At 26.3% G+C, this 21,407-nt stretch overlaps 1 protein-coding gene across 1 annotated transcript in view; it reads right to left on the bottom strand.

The window, feature by feature from the left end:
• Positions 1-20,796, bottom strand: part of LOC107442402 (alanine aminotransferase 1) — a 23,621-nt gene extending 2,825 nt beyond the window's left edge. Inside the window, exons 1-13 of the mRNA XM_043050565.2 lie at positions 20,648-20,796; positions 17,035-17,341; positions 14,686-14,775; positions 13,149-13,257; positions 10,379-10,509; positions 10,154-10,267; positions 8,155-8,284; positions 6,551-6,630; positions 6,258-6,391; positions 6,035-6,143; positions 5,231-5,296; positions 2,683-2,838; positions 234-346 (exon numbers count right to left, since the gene is read on the bottom strand). Coding sequence (XP_042906499.1) covers positions 234-346; positions 2,683-2,838; positions 5,231-5,296; positions 6,035-6,143; positions 6,258-6,391; positions 6,551-6,630; positions 8,155-8,284; positions 10,154-10,267; positions 10,379-10,509; positions 13,149-13,257; positions 14,686-14,775; positions 17,035-17,313 — 1,511 coding nt within the window. The 5' untranslated portion in view covers positions 17,314-17,341; positions 20,648-20,796. The remainder of the gene's footprint in view (positions 1-233; positions 347-2,682; positions 2,839-5,230; positions 5,297-6,034; positions 6,144-6,257; positions 6,392-6,550; positions 6,631-8,154; positions 8,285-10,153; positions 10,268-10,378; positions 10,510-13,148; positions 13,258-14,685; positions 14,776-17,034; positions 17,342-20,647) is intronic.
• Between the last annotated feature and the right edge of the window lie 611 nt (positions 20,797-21,407).

Here is a 21,407-nt window from a genome sequence, read left to right on the forward strand (position 1 = left end):
ATTTCATTACAAAAAAAAAAAAAAAAAAAAAATTCAAAATACTGCAATTAAAAAAAAAAATTACATAAATGATGATAACATGAACGAAAGATAAACATGGTTATTGAAAATGTAAATTCAAAAAGTAATTTTTCTTATAATTATAATGCAGTATATTAATGTGAAAGGATATTTCAGTTAGATAATTTATTTGCTTAGAATTTAGTAAGTTGAGCAAAAGAGCTTCAAATTACCTGAAGTGATATGTTCCTGGTATTTGCCCGAATCCACTTCCAGGTACTACACATATTCCAGTATTCTCAAGAAGTTGCATTGCATAGAAAAAATCAGGAGCCTGCCCAAGTGACTGAAATAAAATATGTATGTGTTTCACTGATTTAAAAAAATACTTTGAATTCAAAAAAGTTTAAAACAAATTCTTACTTTTTATAAAAAATTATAAAAATTCTTAATCTTTCATTTTTTGCTTAATAAGATTCAGCTTCCCATCTGTTACATCACTTGACTGTCATAATATATTTATAGTTTAGATTATTTTTTCATCTGTTTTTTTTTTTATATTTATGATCAACTTAAAACAAACTTTGCCTTAGTAAGAAATAAACAAAAACATTTAACAAAAATATAAAACGTAAGATCATAAAGTCAAATCTAGCATTATAGAATATCATATGAACTCAATATTATTATTTACTGTATTCAGGATTCATGGTAGACTTGATTTTCCTGATGAAAAATATATACTCCTCATTTGGCCTGATTTTTAGCTATGTGTCCTATTATTTTTGATTTTTGTTTGCCTTCAGAATATCCCCTTTATTTATACAGACAATTACTAATACAAATGTGGATATTAAAATAATCAATTTGACGAATCGAAAGAAATTAAATTTTCATAAAATGTTCCATTTTAATTAACAATGTAGTAGAAATCGTAAAGTTCAATAGTTCAGATTTAGGAACAATCTACTAATTATATACATCGTTTAGGCATACAGCCTTACCCACAAGATTCATTATTTAAAACTTTGAGGGATTCAGACATTCTATGGAGAGGAAAAAAAATGGTGATGAATAAAGGGCTCATATACTTATTATTTTTAGCAAAAGCAGTAACAAATCTTGTAGAGTGGCATTTTATAGTTTCACATCTCTTGATTCATCTCTTTCATCTGATTTTAAAAATGATAAGATTCCAATCATCAACACAGCAATCATACACAATTTTTAAATGGTTAGTTGCAGGATCATCCATTAAATTACTTATAAACAAATATGTTAAGCAGCATATTTACTGTGTTTTCGTTTCGAGATTATTAAAACCCTACTTAAAAAATATTTGATTTAAGAAAAGTCTTAAACTTTAGTACAAATTTTGGTATGAGAGAACATTAACTAATCGATACCGGTTATTTTTCCAATTCAACAGTAATAAAAAAAAATTCTATAAATACTGATCTTTAACTATTGAGTTGTTCAGTGCTCAGTTAATGAAATTGTAAAGAAAGCTGTTTAAATTTTCGGTTTAACTTTCTGTTTTAAGCAAAGTAATATGGAAAATAAAAATATTAATTATTTTGGCGATAAATTACATTTACAGTTTTTTCAGCTTGCCGTTTGCATTTTGTAATAATGTGGTGTAGGTATTTTGTTCCAAATATTTTTCCGATTTCCTCTTTGTCCTATTTCAAAGCCTGTTGTATTACTCAGTGGTAAAAAATTGAAGCGAGTTGCATGCAATGGAAAACATAACGTTTTGACTGACCGATGAATGATTAAATTAGATAGAAAAAGTTTTTAAAAATTTAATGTGAGAAGTTTGTTGTGTTTTACTTTATAAGAAATTATAAGTGGATTATTTGTTGGTGACAGTACCTAGTAAATTTATTTTAAATCGATTGTTTTACTAGAGTGTTAGTTTAATGTTATAACGTTGTAGATGTGGAGTTAAACTATAGAGAATGTTACAACATGCTACCGTGCAATTAGGTTTATAGAAAACACTGCCCTTAGTAGACACAGCAGGGGGGGGAAATCATTGCAGAGTAAAAAAATAAAATAAGTTGCAAAATTCTGAACAAAATAACAAAGAAAATGCAAAACAGTTAATCACAATATAGAAATAAAAAGATTATTCTCTCTACTGCTCTTTCAAAAAATTTTCATGGTCTAAATTTTTTACTGTCCTCTTACTCACATGACTCAAAAACTGTTAGATAAATTTTAGCATACCCTTTGAGTAATATTTAAGGAAAATTTTGATATGAAATGTGGATAATAGTTTCTAAAAGTTTTTTGTTGCAAAATTCAGTTAAGCTAAAACTTTGTATAAGCTAACCATGTACTTTTATGTGTGAAGACTAGTACTTCGTCTCATTTTGTTTACATTTAAAATTAGTTTTAAGGTGATAAAATTATTTCTTTTCATTTTTTTTTCAGAGTTATTTTATGAAGTGGAAATACTAATCATTAATGGTTCATTTTAGAGGCTCAGACATGAGTAGGGACTCAGACATGAGACATGAGTAGGGACCATTTCTTCCAATTAAAATATATGTACAGTTTTATATGCTTTACTTTTTCTTTTCAGTTATAAAATTCTTACTTTAAACTAAAGGAAACTTAATCATAAATTTTTCATTAATCGAAGAAAAAAATCATATAAAAACTTTAGAGTATTACCTTAGCTTTTTGAATAGCCTTTTCAGGTAGAGTTATTCTAGGAAAAGCATACATGGCTCCAACTACAGCATTGCATTTCATTCCCCTTATCTTGTTAAAGGTCTTCTCAACTAGCAACGCTCTTTCCTTTAAAGATTTCAATACCTCAGATTTTTCCTAAAATACACAAATATTAAATTAATTACAAAGAAAACACATCACGAGTCAAAAAATTTTATAAATTTTTTTTCTTCAAAAACATGTATATAAAGTGTCATAAAGTTTGCCTGTAGAATAATAGAAGTCCATTTATAATACAGATTTAAAATAAACAACAAATTGTAATTATTAGGGATATCCATTAATCTTTCTTCTTTTATTTACATAGAAGAATTAAAATATTACACAAAAAAATAACATATTTTCCCATGTAAAAGTCAATCCAGTCTACAGGTTGATTAATTTAAATTTAACATGGAATATTTGGTGTTGGACATTGAATTCGCACTTAGTGAAAAGCTAATTTAACTGAGTACAACAAGCCGAACCAATCGCCAAGTGAAGCATTTCAAATCAACATGGATGATACAATTTAGATTTCTAGAATCAACATGACCTACATTAAAGGTTTTTAGTTCATTCACAAAAACTTTTATTTTTGCTATATCTTTTGAGTGTGTTCTCACTGTATAGCTTTTATCTTTTTCTTAATATAAACAGAACAAGTAAATGTTTTAAGCTAATGGATATTTAAAACTAGATTTATAAACATTCGTCTTACAGACCTTGTAAAACACTTATAACTTTTCAAGTAAAAGAGATAAAAAAGATGAACTTCCAAGTACCCTCGGAGATAGTTTGATGAATGATTATCAATAGTGTATATCCTATGTACGTTTATGAATCTAGTGTTAATATGTTATATGAATGAAAACTTTTAATTGCAAATGATGTACTACTGATTAACTAGACCCCATAATTTTCATTCAATTTAGTGTCTCAAAAAGTAGGCTTATATACCTGAAAATATGGTACTAGTATCAAAATATAAAAAAAGTACTAACTTCTGAAATATATTATTGATAACTGCTTCAAATGAAAAAAAAAAAAAAAAAAAATTACAGAATAGAAAAAAGACCAAAAAAAAATAAAAAAATCTAGAGCATAACATTTTGAAATTTATCTAAAGACTCTACTTGCAGATCTTAGAACCTTCTTTCAATCCGAACTCTCAAATAAATATTCCATCTTCTACGAATTCATGCTTAGATTACATTTATGCATTTTTGAAAAGTAAAAACTGCATTTTAGATTCATAATATTCTGCATTTAAAAAAAAAAAATTCATATTGCCCACATTTAAAATTATACCATTAATTTTTGGTAAATAATACAAGATTACAATTAAAAAAGTGTTTAGAAACCAATGGCTGATTCTGATAATTTTTTGAAAGCTGATTTCAGAAAAAATAGTGAAAGAATTTATCACTTATTTTTTTTTCATTAACTTAAAATTTTGACTTTTATAGACACCAATTCATTGTATTTTAATATACTAAAGAAAGAAAGAAGCATTTAGTGCAATAAGTCGTCACTACCAGTTAAAATTGGAGATGTTTAGGATGTGATGAAAATAAATAAAAACAAGTTAAGTAATAACAGGTGAATTTTTTTCATAGATTTTAATTCACATTGTCTTCTATTTGTGAAAAGAAACTAACACATTCCCATCGAAACATATGGGCTATTATGCCGAAATGAATCAAATCAATCCTAAGTCAACAAAACTAACAGTTTACAAAAAAATGAAATTTAAAATTTTTGATTAATACCTTTCTAAAACCATTATAGCTTTAGAACTATTAGTTCTATTGATTTAATTTTTATTTTACAGGATTTAGCATAAAAAAATATACTAGAAACAATAAGTCATTTGTTTGTATAAAAAGTCATATTTGAGAGTCATAAGACATATTTGAAGACAAAATTATACTTTCGAGACGTAAAAACTTCTAGAAGTTTTAAAGTATTAGTACTATTGACTTGAGTTTGATCTTCTTAAATTCAATGTAAAATTATATATCAGAAACAATACCTCACTTGTCTATACAGCAACAGTTTAACCTCTTCAGAACGGGTGAGTCCTATATACATTCCGTACGAATGCATGTATATAACTCACACTTCCCAAAAGGGTTGAAAAAAATTCAATTACTATATCCAATTTAAAATTAAAGCTTTGTCATATCTACAATAAATTATTGCAACATAAATAATAGATTATGCATCGAAATCTATTATTTATGTTGCATTTAATCAGATCTAAAAAATTTTATTCTAGTAGCATGCAGTTTCATGAATGAGGAAACTTGGTTCATCTTGTATCACTTAATATAAAGCATCTTTAATTAAAATACAAAAAAAGATGCACAAAATTAAACAGAACTAAAACATTGATATACCCTTTAAAGCCATTCAATGCAACAAATAATATTTTGTTTTATTATTTGTATGTAGTAAAGAAAGATTAAACTTATTAAAAATATAATGATTCAAATAAATAGGTTACCTTAATAAAAAGATCATAAGATGGATCACCCTTTTGAGGTGGCTTGACAACACAATCCATTGTTATCTAGAAAAAATAAGACTTAATTTCATATCTAACTATTATTACTAATTCCAATTAATAATAATTTTTAAAATACATAAAATTTAATGTAAATGTGGACTTCCATACATTTAACAAACAAAACACGTACTTAAATTTAATTTAATGAGACATCAAAACCAAGCCAGGAATAAACTCCAATACTACTCTATCGCACAAAATTCATGAACTGAAAGTCAATTTTCAATTTTTTTTATTCAATATTATTTAAAAAGATTTGTGAAATCGGATATCTAAATATCAGGAAGACTCTTAATGATATAAAAAACAAAAATTTAATACTAAATGATATTCCTGTAACTCCATATTTATCAAATATTTGAAAGAAATATTTTTAATTATCAATTTATTTTTAATTGGAATAAAAATTAATAAGACTAAATTTTAATTCGTAACTCTTTTTAATAGTCAGTTTTAAAAGTTTTTATTCTTTTATCTGTTATTTTTCTTGTTTTTCTTTTCTTTCAAATTCGCATCATCTTTGTTTTTATCATCTGTGCCATTTTATCCAGCTGATGGTGGTTCATGTCAGGGCACAAAAACCTGTCATGGTTTCGATAAATATACTATTTGGGATTTTAATTAAATCATATAACAAAGATCATATAATTAAATCATTAATCTTGTCAATTTCTTATTAAATTAATTCCATTCATCCAAAAGAAAGAGCTTAGAAATAAATGAAACAAAGTAAATTTTTACCTGACCCAAAACACTAGAACAAAGACGTGCAGACACACATTTTAGTAACATTTTCTTTACACTCATATCAACATTAACTAATTCACAATAACCTCCTCGCAAGCCACATCTGAAATACAAAAAAAGTAAGAGTCAACCACTTTTAAATATAATTAATCTATATTAGATATCATAACTAAAGTAAATTAGTGTAAATTCTTGAAATAAAAATCCTAACTCTTACTCGCCCATATATCCTTTAGAGGCAGACATGAAGGATGCTAATTCCATATCTTTGTATGGCTCTCCAAGTTCAGTCATTATCTTTTTAAATGAGTAGAATTTCATATTATCAGGATATACATTATCTTGGTACACCTTCAAAAAATTGAATATTGATAAGTAAAAACAATTCATTAAATTTAATCTAATTAAATATAAGATATAAAAACAAAGCCATAATTGCTTCAATAGTTCTTTCAAATATCAAAGTTATAATTCTTGCAAAAATCAAAAACTATTGAAAAAATTACTTACTTCATCTGCCATCAAAAATAGTTTTTCATCATAAGCGAACTTAATGATTTCTTCAATGTTTTGACGAGTAAGAACAGAACCTGCAATGAATAAATGATAAAGTTAGGGTTAACACCAGCAATGAAAATTTAGTGGACCAATAGCAAAACTTAGATATTCATTTAGTGGTGCAAAAACTAAATATGATAGACAAATTTCAGAAAAAAATCTAACTTTACATTTAAATAATTACCATCTATATTATATAGCTATAGATATATAAATAATTTCCATCTATATTTGATGTGTGCCATATTATGGTACACATCAAAAATTATTAATTGCCATCTATAGTGCCCTAAAGCTAATTAGGTTCATTCCCCATAATGATTAAATATTAGTATTTATTAAATTTAAGTGAAAAAAAAGCTAAAATAATGTTAGTAAATACATTCAACATTGAGATTAAAATACTCAGACCAAATAAATATATAAATAAAGTTAGAATCAACAAAACATTATATTAAGAATTAGTCATCTAAGATTTTATTATGAAGTCAATTTTAAAAAAGTAAAAAACTTTATTGATGAAGAATATACTGTCAAAACATAAATGCAAAGGAGAGGAACACATATTTATTTGAAATTTCAATATCAAAATGTAAAAATTTTTGCACCAAACACTTTCAATTATTCCTTTTGAATACCATGCGTTTGAATTTTATACCAAGAACTAGAACAATAAAATTAATACAACAAATTTTCGCTAAATACACCAAATTCAATATAGAAAAACTATTTTTTAGTACTATTTTGTAAATTTCGAATATATTTGAAAGCGAAAAATTTTTCGTCCACGCTTATGATTTTAGTGACATTTGCAGAACATTTGGTAGCAATTGTCGCTTCATCTTCTTACTGACGTGAACCCTAGATATAGTTAATTCTCTGAAGATATTACCTCTCAATAACTATGAATTAAATTAATGTTTTAAAGCATTAAATACATTTCAGAAAACATTCTAGACTTTTAACTAATTCTAACAAGTTTTTTGTTTGGTTAAAGTTGTTTTCTTGAGCACTGCAGCCCATTACAGGCCAAGGCAGTCTCTCTACCTAACGCTATCTGACACTATAGATCTACATCAGTTTACTCCTATCTGCTACAGATCTGTTTCAACATTTTTAAGCCATTAAGTGGGTGGTTTTCTGCTGGACTTAGTCTCTTTCTTTCAAAGATTAAGAGCAGATACTCTTTAGCTTTATTAATTACCTAGCATACATTTCTGAAAAGGGCAACAGGGGTTATCAAAGTCTTGTATAGGCTGTGTGGTGAGGGCAAACATTTCAAAAAGATTAGAATAAAACATTTTATGCAAACAATACCAACCGTGCTCTTAAATAACAATACTGCTTTATCCTTAAAGATTATATTAACAATAAAAGAATGTAATAATAATTTAATACTTAGGTTTCAAAGTATAACTGCAGTAATAATTAAGAAAATATTAGGAAGAGAACAATATTTTTTTAATACCGTTTAATCAATACAGATATTGATAAAGTTTACTGTTATCTTTAAATAACGTAACAAAAATTAAATGAAGAGCACAAATATTAATTACCAGTTGGATTTCCAGGGTTAATGACCACTAAAGCTCTTGGATCACATTCTTTACGAGCTTCATCAAGAGCTCTTTTCAATTCTTTAATGCTAAGAGCCCAAGCATTATTCTCATCAAGATAGTAGTTAATCTATTTAAAATAATAAAACATAGTTTTTTAAAATATCTATATGCATTCATAAAATACCTATATGCATTTAAAAGTTAAAAACTCAATACAAAACAATTTTTCAAAAAAAAAAAAACTAATTTTAAAGATTAGACCATTAAATTTTTTTTTATTATTTACTAGTTATTGAACCTGGCAAGATCTCTGATATAAAAATAAGGCAACATTGCTTAAGTGATCTGCATAATAGAATTCAATTGTGGAAAATAAGTACCTACTTATGTTATTATTTAATACACAATTTTGGTGAACATTTTTATTTTAGCCCTGTTACAAATATTGCCACTGAACCTTTGCTTAGATAGTAACTTCCCTTTTGCTCTTTCAGGTGACTTTACATTATTAGATTTATCAAAATACATAACAGTAGGATAATAATTAAGAAACATGTGGTTACACTATTTCCGCAATAATTTAAAACAGTCAAGATTGGCTACAATTATAATATTAATTCTCAAGGAAAATAACTAATTGCTTTAATATTTTTATAGCCCCTGTTCTCATATATCTTTTTAAGACCTATTACAAATTATCATGCAGAATTGGCAATTAGTGAATCATTTTTATGCATTCTAATATTATTTCACATGCTTCCTGGTGACTTCACATTCTCAAATTCATCAAAACTAAGATTTTAAGAGATTCAGCTCACAAAAAAGAAAGACTACGAATACATAGTATTACTTAACACCAAATATTATGCTATTGATTACAGTTTAACTTGCGATAATCAAGATTCTATCATATTCAGGCAATTTTCTTTAAAATTTGGCATTTAAAGAACAACACTTCAATTTTAACATTTAACTTTTTTTTAATTGCTGTTGACTTCAGATTATTTGGGTTTTATGTATAGAAATATTTGAAAAGTTCAACTATATACCATGCAAACAAAATTTCAAAGAGCTTTCAAAATATTGACGAGAGACAATATATTAAGATTAAATTAAAAAAATCAGGACAGCTATGATCCCCCTACTACAGAATGATATGCACATCACAGACAAATAAAAAGCCTGAGCATAATACTAACATTAGTTAAATCAAAATACTTGGATACTATATACTTAAACACCAAAATTAGGGCCAAAATTAGGGAGGCAGAAATACTTTTTTTATACATATTTAGTTTTTGCTATAGGGCAATGGTTTATAATAGCTATATGAAAAATTATGCCATAAATGACTGTTTTTATGATAAAGCAAAAAATTTAAATTTCAAATAACATAAATCATCACATAGTCACTTGTCACTTCAATTCATTATGAAAATTTACAATTTATAAAAAATTTCCTTAGCATTTTTTAACAAGGTATTTACCATAGAAAATTGTAAAAAAATATTTCTAATTCTAAAAAAAATTCAATTAATAAAAATTAAACTATGTGTAAAACTCAAAAGGCAATCACATCATCTTTCTATTTACATTTACATGGGTTAAATATATAATACAAAATTTTTGGTCCTAAATATTTTTGAAAGACATTCACATACATTTCATTGGGCATAGAATGCCATTCCTAAATGGCAAACGGCAAATTCATGTGAAATAGTTAACTTACAATTAAAAAAAAAAAAAAAAAAAACTTAAAAATGATTAGTTTCGAATTGGGTGCAAAAATGTTCATCAAAAAGAGATATTTATAGTTTTAAAAAACTTAAAACATTTAACATAGACTTTTCAAATCAACTCTCTTAACTCCGAAATAAATGAACCAGGTTTAATTATAAATTTATTAAAATACTAGGGAGCTAAGTATACATATACATATATATATATATACGATTGCATAGTAAGTTATAATTAAATAGTAATTATTATAGCTCACCATATGCATTCCATATTCAGCAATTGTTGCAGAATAAAGAGGGTATTGAGGAATTGGAACCATAATACCAGGTGGTTTTCCATTAACTGTGCAGTTAAGCAGGCTCAATATACTCTGAAAATTGGAAGAAAAAAATTTTTTTTAATTACATACCTAAGAAATATTGTTAATGCAGAATATAAGAATTATTAACTTAATGAACATGATAAACATTAATTAACTTACTTTTACACCTTCACTAGCACCCGTGCTTAAAATTATATCACTAATATTTGCTGGTATACCATCTCTTTGTTTTATGTATTCGGTAACATGTTCTTTTATCAGTTCGATTCCAGCACTATCAGTGTAAGATCCTGTAAGAATATAAATTCAAAATTGTGAAATTTGGAGGTAACCAATATTTTTTGCAACCACTAAAAAACTCATCAAAAATAAAAATAAAGCTTTAGCTAAATTAAATTTAACGCCAGTTTGAATAATTTTTTACAGACTAACTTGACGTAACACTAAATTGAAAAGAAAAGTGAATTTGAAACAAAAACAATATAATTGTTAGATAAATGTCACAGAAAAGACAGGTCAACCTGAGGATCTTTACCAGATATGACCTCACTAACTAAAACATGATCTTAGACACTCAATAAAATTATGCATCTAATTTCTACCATCTTATGCAGGCAACACTCGACATAACAACTCCTGCGGTCTTAACAAAAATGAACATTACGATGTAAGCATCGTACAACAGCTGAGACAAATATTTACTCATAATTCATTAATATTGGACTTATTTTGACCGGCTCAAGTAAAATTTTCTGAAACTATGTGAAAGCTTACTCTATACACCCCTCTGAAAATTATAATAAAATGTAATTCTGAATGTGACGTTCTGAAAATTATAATACCCCTCTGAATTTATAATAAATATAACTTGTTTATCCAAATGGCATTGATAGAAACTTGAGAAATATCAATGTAAAATAGGAAACTTTGAAATAATATATGTTTTAAACCAAATATTTTTCATTTGCTGAAATCTTCATAATATTTTTGTAAACAGCAACTCAATTTTTTTTAAAATTGCAGCAAAAAAAATTTTGGACCACAAACATCCCTGCAGCTTTATTTGGTACACATCCTTTAAAAAATTTTAATCTCTGTTGTGTGCATATGGCATTAAACTGGTTACAAACAGCTATTTATGCTAAATTAACATATGTCTAGAGAAATGTAAAGCCTAATTTAAAGAAAATTCAAGATTAATGTGAATAGTACTGTGCACTTTGACTCCAAATAGAGAATTCATTCATTTCTCATTCAGAGAGAATTTGAGATGCTTCATGCTTATTGTTGATAATTGAAACAGTTATTTAAATTATCTTGAGACATTAGCTATCCCTTGATTCATTACCAATGGAAAAATATTTTGAAAGCACAAAAATGTTAAACACTAGGTTCTTCCACACCAATTCAACCAATTTTTAAAATATAGTTTTAAAAAAAACCATTTGTTTTTTAGTAATACACTTTTGAAAATATTCTAGACTTTGTTTTTTAGTAATACACTCAATTTTTGCAAGATCAGAATTTTTAACAGCTGTTTAGACATATTTGAGCTATAGAGTGAACTATTCTTTCCTTTTGATCACTTTTTAAAGCCATTCTGTAAGATATATAACACGTCTAAGTTATTTCAAGTAATATTTTGTTATAAAATAAATTTAGATTTTTAAAACCTTAAAATCAAAATTCTTATTTTCTTAAAAATAAATGCATTTTATGTAACTTTTTTAGCAAGATTTGAAGATGGTATTCATATTAAAAAGCTTCTTTACTTTCTAGTTTAACAAATAAAGTACATTGTCACATGAATATGCTATTTTTTTACCAAAATTTTTTTCAAAGATTTTGAAATTTCATTTTTTATGTCAGAAGCAACTTTAAAAAACATGCCAAAAGTTATAAAATCTAAATTGCTTAATTTTTTCTTCTTTTATTGCTTGATTTGATGCAGAATTACCCTATCTGCTTCTGGATGATATTCTCATAATCAGAAATAAAACACTATAATTGGAATGAAAGGTTTAATTTAAGTCTTATAATAGGTGTTAAAATAAAATTGCATCTATGGAATAGCAAACATCAGCTGTTATATTGCAAAGATTGCTTTAATGGAAAATATATGGCCTAGGCTAAAGAGCATAAGACTGGATCTCCACAAATTGTAGGTCTACTATCTAAATAAGCTTGTGCATCCCTGGTTTGCATATAATATATATAACGTTATAAACGTTATGTTGTTAGATTATTAACATATAACATCAATAAATTTTAGATTTCCTAAATATTTACCATATAAGATAAGGTCTTTAGCCTAAAGAACCTATGCACTCGGACCTGATGTAGAATTTTCGACATTATTTTATAGGAGCTGTTAGTCAAACAAGTTATTGCTAAGAGCTCAACAATATGTTTTTAGAATTTGGCTGTTAATATAGACCTCTATAATTTGGCTTCTCAACTGGAGGTGTTTTCTGTTTCATTTTAATCTTTTAAACTGAAATTAAATTACATACATATAGAGTTGAAATTATTTTAGATATGAAAAAATTGCTAATTGTAACAGCTTCATCATTTACAGATTCCAATTCCTTAATAAAAAAATTGAACTGAATAATCTGAATTAGATTTTAAGATGCTTTTCCTTAAATAGTTGATTTTTTTATTTTGTTTATTTATGTATAAACAAATATAATTATGCAATAGAATTTAGCAAAAATTATTTTTGATGTAGGACACCGATTTCATGTCATTAAATAATTTGGTTGCAGCAATAAAATCAAAAAGAAACATGTTAAAACACATATCAAAACAGATTGTAAAACATGCAGCAACATATTTTTACAACACATCTAGTAACAATTGATACAGAATAGCTTCACACCAAAAGCTTCTATTATTCTTAAATCAGATACTTAAATAAAATACACACCAACACTGCCCCCACCACATCCCTTTAAAAGATCTTGAGCTCTTTTCTTGACATCTTCTGGGAAACGAGCATCTTTCATTAACTCTGGATTTGTACACAAGACCAGAACCTAAAAAAAAACAGAGCAAATCAATCTGAAGTTATTTCTTTAATACTCAACACATCACATCAAAAAGATAAAATATCAACACAAAGAAATAACAGCCAGAAGAAAGAAAAAAAAAATCACAATTTTAAATATTGTTTTCATTTTAAATTATGTCAATGAGCATTTATTTGCTCATTGATGTAATATAACACAAATTTGCTTGAATTTAGAATTTATCATACTCCAGGTAGGTAAACATTAGGTAGGCTTAAATATTTGTTCAGTTTTAATATAATTACATTGCTAACAGATACTAAATCTATATGAATCTCAAATTTTTTACACGTTAAATTGAAAGGCATGTATGTTAACCAAAATATGTGACCAAAATTTTGTAACTTTTGCAAACTTTTACATGCCTCAACATGTAAACTTTAACATGCTTAAACATTTTTTTCAATTGCATATTGACAAAAACACATAAATGTAATTATTATTCGGTCACAAAAATGGCATTAACAACATATCTACATCAAAACTTATATAAGCTTGTTCAGGTATTATTAGCAAAAAAAATATACATTAATTCAGTAAAACCAGAACATTAGTAACTAAATAATATCAAAATTATGAAGTACTATCTGCAAATGCATGCCCTTAAACATGTTATTTCAAATTAATATTAGAAACTTTTATATTATTTTCTTATGTATAATGATTAGGGTAAAAAAAAAATAATAATTCCCAAAATATTTCCCCTCCATTTTTGTAAAATTTTTTTACTTTATTCAATATTTTGCTGATTTCCATTGAAATTTGTGGGGGGTGAATCAGTATTTTATGGTATGGTAGAATATTTACAAGTCTGGTCTGACATATAAGAGTAAAAAATACATGCCCGATCGGAATTTTCATATGCCCTGGCAAGTAATTTTCAAAATAAGTATTACATAATTCTAAAATTCAAAGTGCAATTCTGAGATATACAATAATTAAATATCTCATAACATTATCTTCATTAAACTATAAAGAAAAAACAATAAAACCTTTATATGAAATGAAATATGCAAAGTCATAAAAAAACAGACGATTAATTATGAATACTAAGTATTTAGCAGTTTTTTTTTTAAATATTTATAAGTAACTGTGCTCATTTATGTTAACAGGTATAGTTACTAGAATAATAATTTATATATAGCCTGAAATGATAAATATTTGGATGATTTGCATAGGTTTTCAATTAACGTCATTTTGTTACAATACAGTTACATTGTTTTTCAAAACCAAACTGTTGTTTTCCTATTTAACAATGACCAACTCAAATTATATATGCATAAAAAATTTCAACATTTTATAAAAACTAATTTTATAGCAATTCACACTAGATAAAAAAATATTAAAATTAATTTCAGATAAAAAAATTAAAGTTTAATTAAAATATCTTTTTACTTGTCTAATAAATGTAATAGGTCTCTGTCCCATAGCATGGCAATCTCCAATATTAGCTCTAATAACATCATTGAAAGGTTTTTTAACACCCTGAAATAAATAAACAAACTTAAAATATTTAAAAAGATTACATTTAAAATAAAAGAAAAATCTCAATTTTTCTCACACAGTTAAGTTATGTTAACAAAGCTTAATAAACCTTTATTAACTTTACTACTATAATTGAGAAAAATTAAATGGATACAATAAAATTATACAAGAGATAAAAATTAAATTTACAAAATATTAAATACAGTGAAACCTCCAGGAAAGACCACCTCCATGTAGTGACCTCCTCTATTTACGACCACTGAGACCTCCACTATTTACAACCATTTGAGAGACACATAAATTTTTCCATTGACTTTGTGTTGAAGAAAATCATGTACCTTCGATAACATTTTGAAGTCAATGGTGGCCCATTAACGACCATTGTACTGTGGAACAGAGAGTGCTAGCTCCCGAGAGGTTTCAATGTACATACAAATATAGTCAACCTAGTTTTTTATATATATTATAGTGATCAAATTCATAAAGAAAGATATAAGAACCTTAATTTATAGTGATAGGAACATTTCCATACAGCAATCTGGGGGAGATTTCCATATCGTGATCTGGGACAGAATAATCGCAAAGTCTTGGAAACTTCCGGGCAGTAGCCCGCGAGAAACTAAAAAAACTCCCAGGCAAACATCTACATGATTAGTTTTTTTTTTAAATTGCAAGTTGAAAATCTATTTGGCACCTTGGTGATTGTAGTTGTGCGATAGATCACGATACGCAAACCAATTTGGTGCCTTGGGGATTTTGAGAGAAACACGATAGGGAAATATCCCTACAATTATCGTGAACATTTGATTCCTGGCATAAATTTAGGTAATTTAAAAAGACTTTAGATAAGAGTTAGCAATTTAAATTAAAACGCATTTTTCATAGATTGAATTCTTGAATTGTCAATTACTTAATTTTAATACATCTAGTTGGGATCTGGATTAGTAGTTTTAGCTATGCATCTTTAAAAGAGCTAAAATTTTATTTATAGTATAATTTAACTTAATGCAATAACAAGTAAATGACTATCACTTATTTAGTATAAAATCTCAAATTATAAATTATACTAAATTTAAATAATTACAACTAAAAATATGATGCTGCATAAGAAAACATCACAAACAAATCTTCTTACAAATTTGCAATTCAATTTATAATTTTTTTTAAATTAAAATAATGTTTCTAATTAAACAATTAATTTACAAATTCAGAGACTGACTAAGAATATTTAGGACACAATGCATGTCTCTAAATTTTTAATTATAATTACATATTAAAATTATTAATACTTACATATCTTAGGATTTTGACCTTTATCTATGCATTTCTAATATTACATTAACAGCATAATTTTACTAAAAATAATGCTGATGCCAATCATTATTTGTGAATATAAAACCTCAATTATATTTTTTAAAAAGCTACTATATTTATGCAAAAACGATAATTAGGCATTATGATGAATACCACACAAGAAAATATCACTAACAAATTTAACAACTTTGTAACTAATTATTGTTTTTTTAATAGTTTTTTTAATTGCACAATAACTTTTAAGACTTATACACTTATAATTGATGGGATTCAAGGTCTAACAACAAATCTCTAATTTCCTAACATCTTGTAAATTTTTTCCCCTTACTTTAAAATCTTAATATTAAAACTAGAAATTAAGCAGAAAATAAGAAAGTTACATCAATAACTTTTTAAAAACTACATTCAACAACATACACAACAAAATATTACAAAAATAGGTCTGAACGAAGCAAGTCAATTCTTACAAAATATGTGTAAGAAAATATTTAATTTTTTTGCAATTTAACAAATATGAAATAAAACATTATAAATAAAGTGTTAAGAGCCTCTTTAGTTAAAGTAAAATAAACATTTTTAAAGAGGCAGAGTAGATTGTAATGTCAACAAAATAATTAAGCAACTATACAAGCACACAATATCAATTTGTCTTAAATCTGGTTAGCATAAATCTAACCAGTTTAAACAGGAAAGAAACCACATTTAAAAAACTACATAATGCAAAAACAAGTTTTTCAGATTGATGGGAAGATATCACAGAGAGATGCACTTAAAAGCATAATTAAAGGAAAAGCAAATAAAACCAGAAAAATATGGCAAAGAAGTTAAATGTATTATTTTAAATTACTGAAATTAAAGTAACAAATAAGTATTACTTTATAAATGTAACTGAAATCAAATCACTAAAAAAACACTGATAACAACACAGCCAGTGGGATAACAAACCTTTAGTAATTCTTTTTCAATTTCTCCTGCACGTATTACTAGAGGACCACGTACGGCATATTCCATTAATTTTATATTAGGATTCATATTATCTAAAGTCACAGTTTTCCGGTCCATTTTGCTACTTGTTTGAAAACCAGCTGCAGTTCCTCTCACTATAGTAGTGTGTTCAGTTGTTTTGGAGGACAGTGCCAAGTCTTCATACACATGCGCCAAAACCATGTCGAGTTTGCGCCGTAGCAGGCGAGGTTTGATACTACTTTTAGCAAACATATTCATTTAATCCAGTTTTTCTATGCACTAAAAACTATTCAATAAATATTAAGCTATGAGAAACAATGGATAGTCAAAAGAAGACTAGTAAATCACACAAACACAATAATGTACTTCATCATTTTAAAAGAAAATTCACCTCGATGAGTTGTTTACGATTCTCGCCAAAGCGTTCAGGTTTCCAAATTTTACCGCCCTCAATCAGATGTTTATTTCGGAAAAATCGATCAGTAAGATGAAGTAGATAAGAAATATTGAGCTTCAGCAATTCTTATGACGGGGCATGATTAAACCTCATGTCCACATAGAAAAGTAAATATCTCAGGGAAAATACTTCGTTGATTCTCAGGGACCAAACCTAGAAATGATAAAAATAGATTCCGGGAGAAAACGTCGCCACGCGGTTTGTGCTAACGTGATGTGATGTCACGATCACAGCGCTACACATAACTTAATTTTCCCTGTAGGGATTTTCACCTAATTGGGGGGAGATTTCAATAAAAATTTAATTTTAATTAAACGGTGAAATGAAAGTAGTTGTTCTTAATGTTGAAACAACTTTTCCCCGAACATTTTAATTTGACTTATATTGAATTATCAAATATAATACGAATGTACTGAAACAAACTTTTTTAAAAATGAAATTGCTAGCTTATTTTATAATTCTCATTTTTTAAATTCATTTTTGAGAAGATAAAATTTATTTTAAATGCAAAGGAATTCGAATTTTTTCCCCATAAAATTACAATAATTTGATTAGTTATAATTATTTATTTTACTTATTATAATTTTTTGCTTTTTAATTTTTCTTTTTTGAAATTATAATTTCTTAGAAGAACATTTTTAACAAAATATTTTTTGAGTAATTAATTATTAAAATCTTTTGACAAAAATTAATAATATTTATCATTGCAAAGTAGATAGGTTATGCTGAAAGAAAGGTGTAATAGATAATTTTAAAAAAATTAATGATGTTGAACATTTACTATTTCAGTAAAAAAAAAAAAAAAAACTAATGAGAAGAAAAATGTCTCACTGAAACAGAAGACTTGAGAAGACTCTTTAAAAATTTAAAGCATTTGAAAATTTATCTAGTAGAAAAACTAATAATATTAATGTCATTAGAATATTCTAAAATTTTTTTAATTATTTGAGCAGAGTACTAGAGCAAATATTGAACCCCACAATATTTTTATATATATATTTTCCTTTTTGTTTTATTTATTATTATTTTTTATTAAAACTGATAAACACAAATAGCAATTTCAAAGTTTTTTTTGTAAACACTAATCATCCACAAATTGGCACAGTTCAGCAAAGTCTTGTGACTTTTAGTCTGAAAATATTAAATGTTATACTACTATTAATAGGCAATAATAGAAAGCTAAAAATGTTTACATTATTTTTAAATGTAAAATTCTCTGCGCCACACAGCCCTTTTTATTTTAAAATTACCAAAGCAGAAAAAATGTAGGTTTTATTTTTCTCCATAATGAATTTTCAAATATTTTTTTTTTCATTGTAAAAATTTTAATTTCATAATAATGTTTTTTATTTTTTCATTGTAAAATTCGCAGATATTTAGGTATTGGACGAAACAAAATGATGACAGTACAAAAAACAATACGCATGAGAATTTCTATTCATAAGATTTGAATAATTATAACATTTATTGGAGCATAATTCTAAAATTAATTTCATTTAATCCAGACATTTTGCAAGTGTTCTAAAGATTTGGTAATATTGTTATTTAAAATAAAATTTATATTAATTCATTATTGATAAACATTTTCTTCACAAGTAAGAAATATTTAAGTACTCCAACTGATAGATCTAACTGATAGCTGACTTGTAAACTGTTAAGTATTAAGTTAGAAAAAGAAAAAGTGAGAAAGAAAATAAAACTTTAAATCCATTCTTCTTTAATCTGTTCTTTGTATTGTGATGAAATTGCACTTAGCAATGAAACTGATAATGCTTAAAAGCTTTCTTAACCTAAAGCTTTATCAAGGTATGGGGTCTTTTTATTAAAATATAAAAACTTGAAGTTGAGATAGCATAAAATTGAAAACAAAAATTTCTCTTAGAATTTGATCAGCAGTTATTCAAATTGCGCTTATTACTTCTTCTTTAATGTTTTATGTTTGAATAAAAAATATCCATAATTACAAAATAAAAGCATGTTTAATCAACTAATGCGTATCCCTATTTCATTAACTAAAAGTTATTTAGTTTTTAAAATAGCAACTTTATTTTTATTTATTATCTATTTCTGAAATTATCTTTATCAACATCCTTTTTTAAAACAGTTACTAATTTTTCGCATTTTTATAATATCAGTGAACGAATAATATCAAACGAATTAAAAATATCGAAGTAAATTTTTTCAGTTATAACTCCGATTTTCTGTTTTTTTTTTTTTCCTTTTTAAGGATAAAAAGGTTACCAAATGAAAGATTTTGTTTTAAAAACAATTTTCTTAACTTTTACTAGACATTCTATAGCTTTCTCATAAATATTACATAAAATAAAAAATTACAGACACAAATTAATATTAATTAAGGATAAAAACTTACAGGATTCTTTATTACTAGTATAAAATTATCATAGAATTCCGAGAGGCAATTTAAAATAATAGGCGGTTTAACCATTTTTTATATTTACAAAGATAATCACCCATTTGTTCATAAGATTTCTGTTAGTTTGTAAGAGATCAAGGCATTTCCATACACTTAAACGTTTTCAAAAATTGCGAATGTTAAATTTTATCTTTTATCTAAAGTTTAATTTTTTTAAAAAAAAGAGTCATTTCGTTAGCTGCACTAAATTGTTGGAAATTAATGAAAGAAAATCAACCTTTTAATTCATAGCCTGAGTGATTAATTACAAAGTAACTTTGACATAAATTTAGTTGTCTAGCTACGAGTATCTAATATTATAACACCATCAAAGCTCTGTCACAGCGTAGTGTAGTCAGGCCGTTCAAATGAAAGCAATTTTATTTTAAGCCTACAGATTGTTTATAAAAAAAAACAAACATGCAAATGATCAGAATCTCATTTGAATTATTCTGTTATCCACTGGTGACTCAATCCACCCTAACGGCGGTTAATCCGCTAACCATTCTGGTATTCTGATTTTTCATAAGCTGAGAAAACAGGAAGAGGAATAATAATAAGGTAAAAATTGCGATCCATACTATTATGTGCGATTTCAAATATGGATATTATGTTATTCTAGAGTAGACAGATATAGTTTATGCTGTTTTACCTATCCACTTTCATGTTGATTTAGAGATTTAAGGCGAAGAAAATTGCTTCTCAAATGAAAAATCACTTACTTTTGCGATAATATTTCCGTCTGAAGTAGTTGCTCTTCTAATCACTTTTACACAACCATTCAGATCATGTTTCAAACAATGAATGACAAAGTCTGAGATCGATCGCTTTTCTTTTGTTGAAGTATAACTCAGCTCCTGGCAAGATACCCAACTCTAATTTTATCTGCTGTCCTTTTTTTTTTAATTCCTGAACCAAAAGTGTTCCTAAAAGCAAAATAAATTTCTTTTATTATTTGAATATATATATATATATATTTCTCAGGTATGTAACAACAAAACATAGGTTTATGCCTTTAAATTAATTAAAAGCAGATTACAGAATGTATATTATACAATACAAATTAAAAAAGAAATAATAAAATGTGTACTTCCAACTTACTGAGGCACATTCTGTCGAAAATTAATTTGCGTAGAAATGATACCCTACTTCATTGCTCTGTCTGTCAATCTGTTTCACTGCACATAAGCAAGCCTTGCAGTAAACACTCTTATTAGGAATTCCATCTTAGCAGTTAACATTCCCCTCGTATTTGTTGAATAATAATTTATTTTTTTAAGCTGACATATCATTATACATATGTCTAACTATGCATAAAAATCTAATGATGGTGTGGTGTTTTGCATCGTTGTCGGTATATTTTTATTGGTCAGAAAAATCACATGTTTGATATTTTTTGGCTGTTATCAGCTTAAAACTAACAAAAGTCATAAAGGTATTGTTTTTGTGTAAAATATTTTTGTATCTCAAATTTAAAGGTAT

Source organism: Parasteatoda tepidariorum, chromosome 4, assembly GCF_043381705.1.
Source record: "Parasteatoda tepidariorum isolate YZ-2023 chromosome 4, CAS_Ptep_4.0, whole genome shotgun sequence".
Lineage (NCBI taxonomy): Eukaryota > Metazoa > Arthropoda > Arachnida > Araneae > Theridiidae > Parasteatoda > Parasteatoda tepidariorum.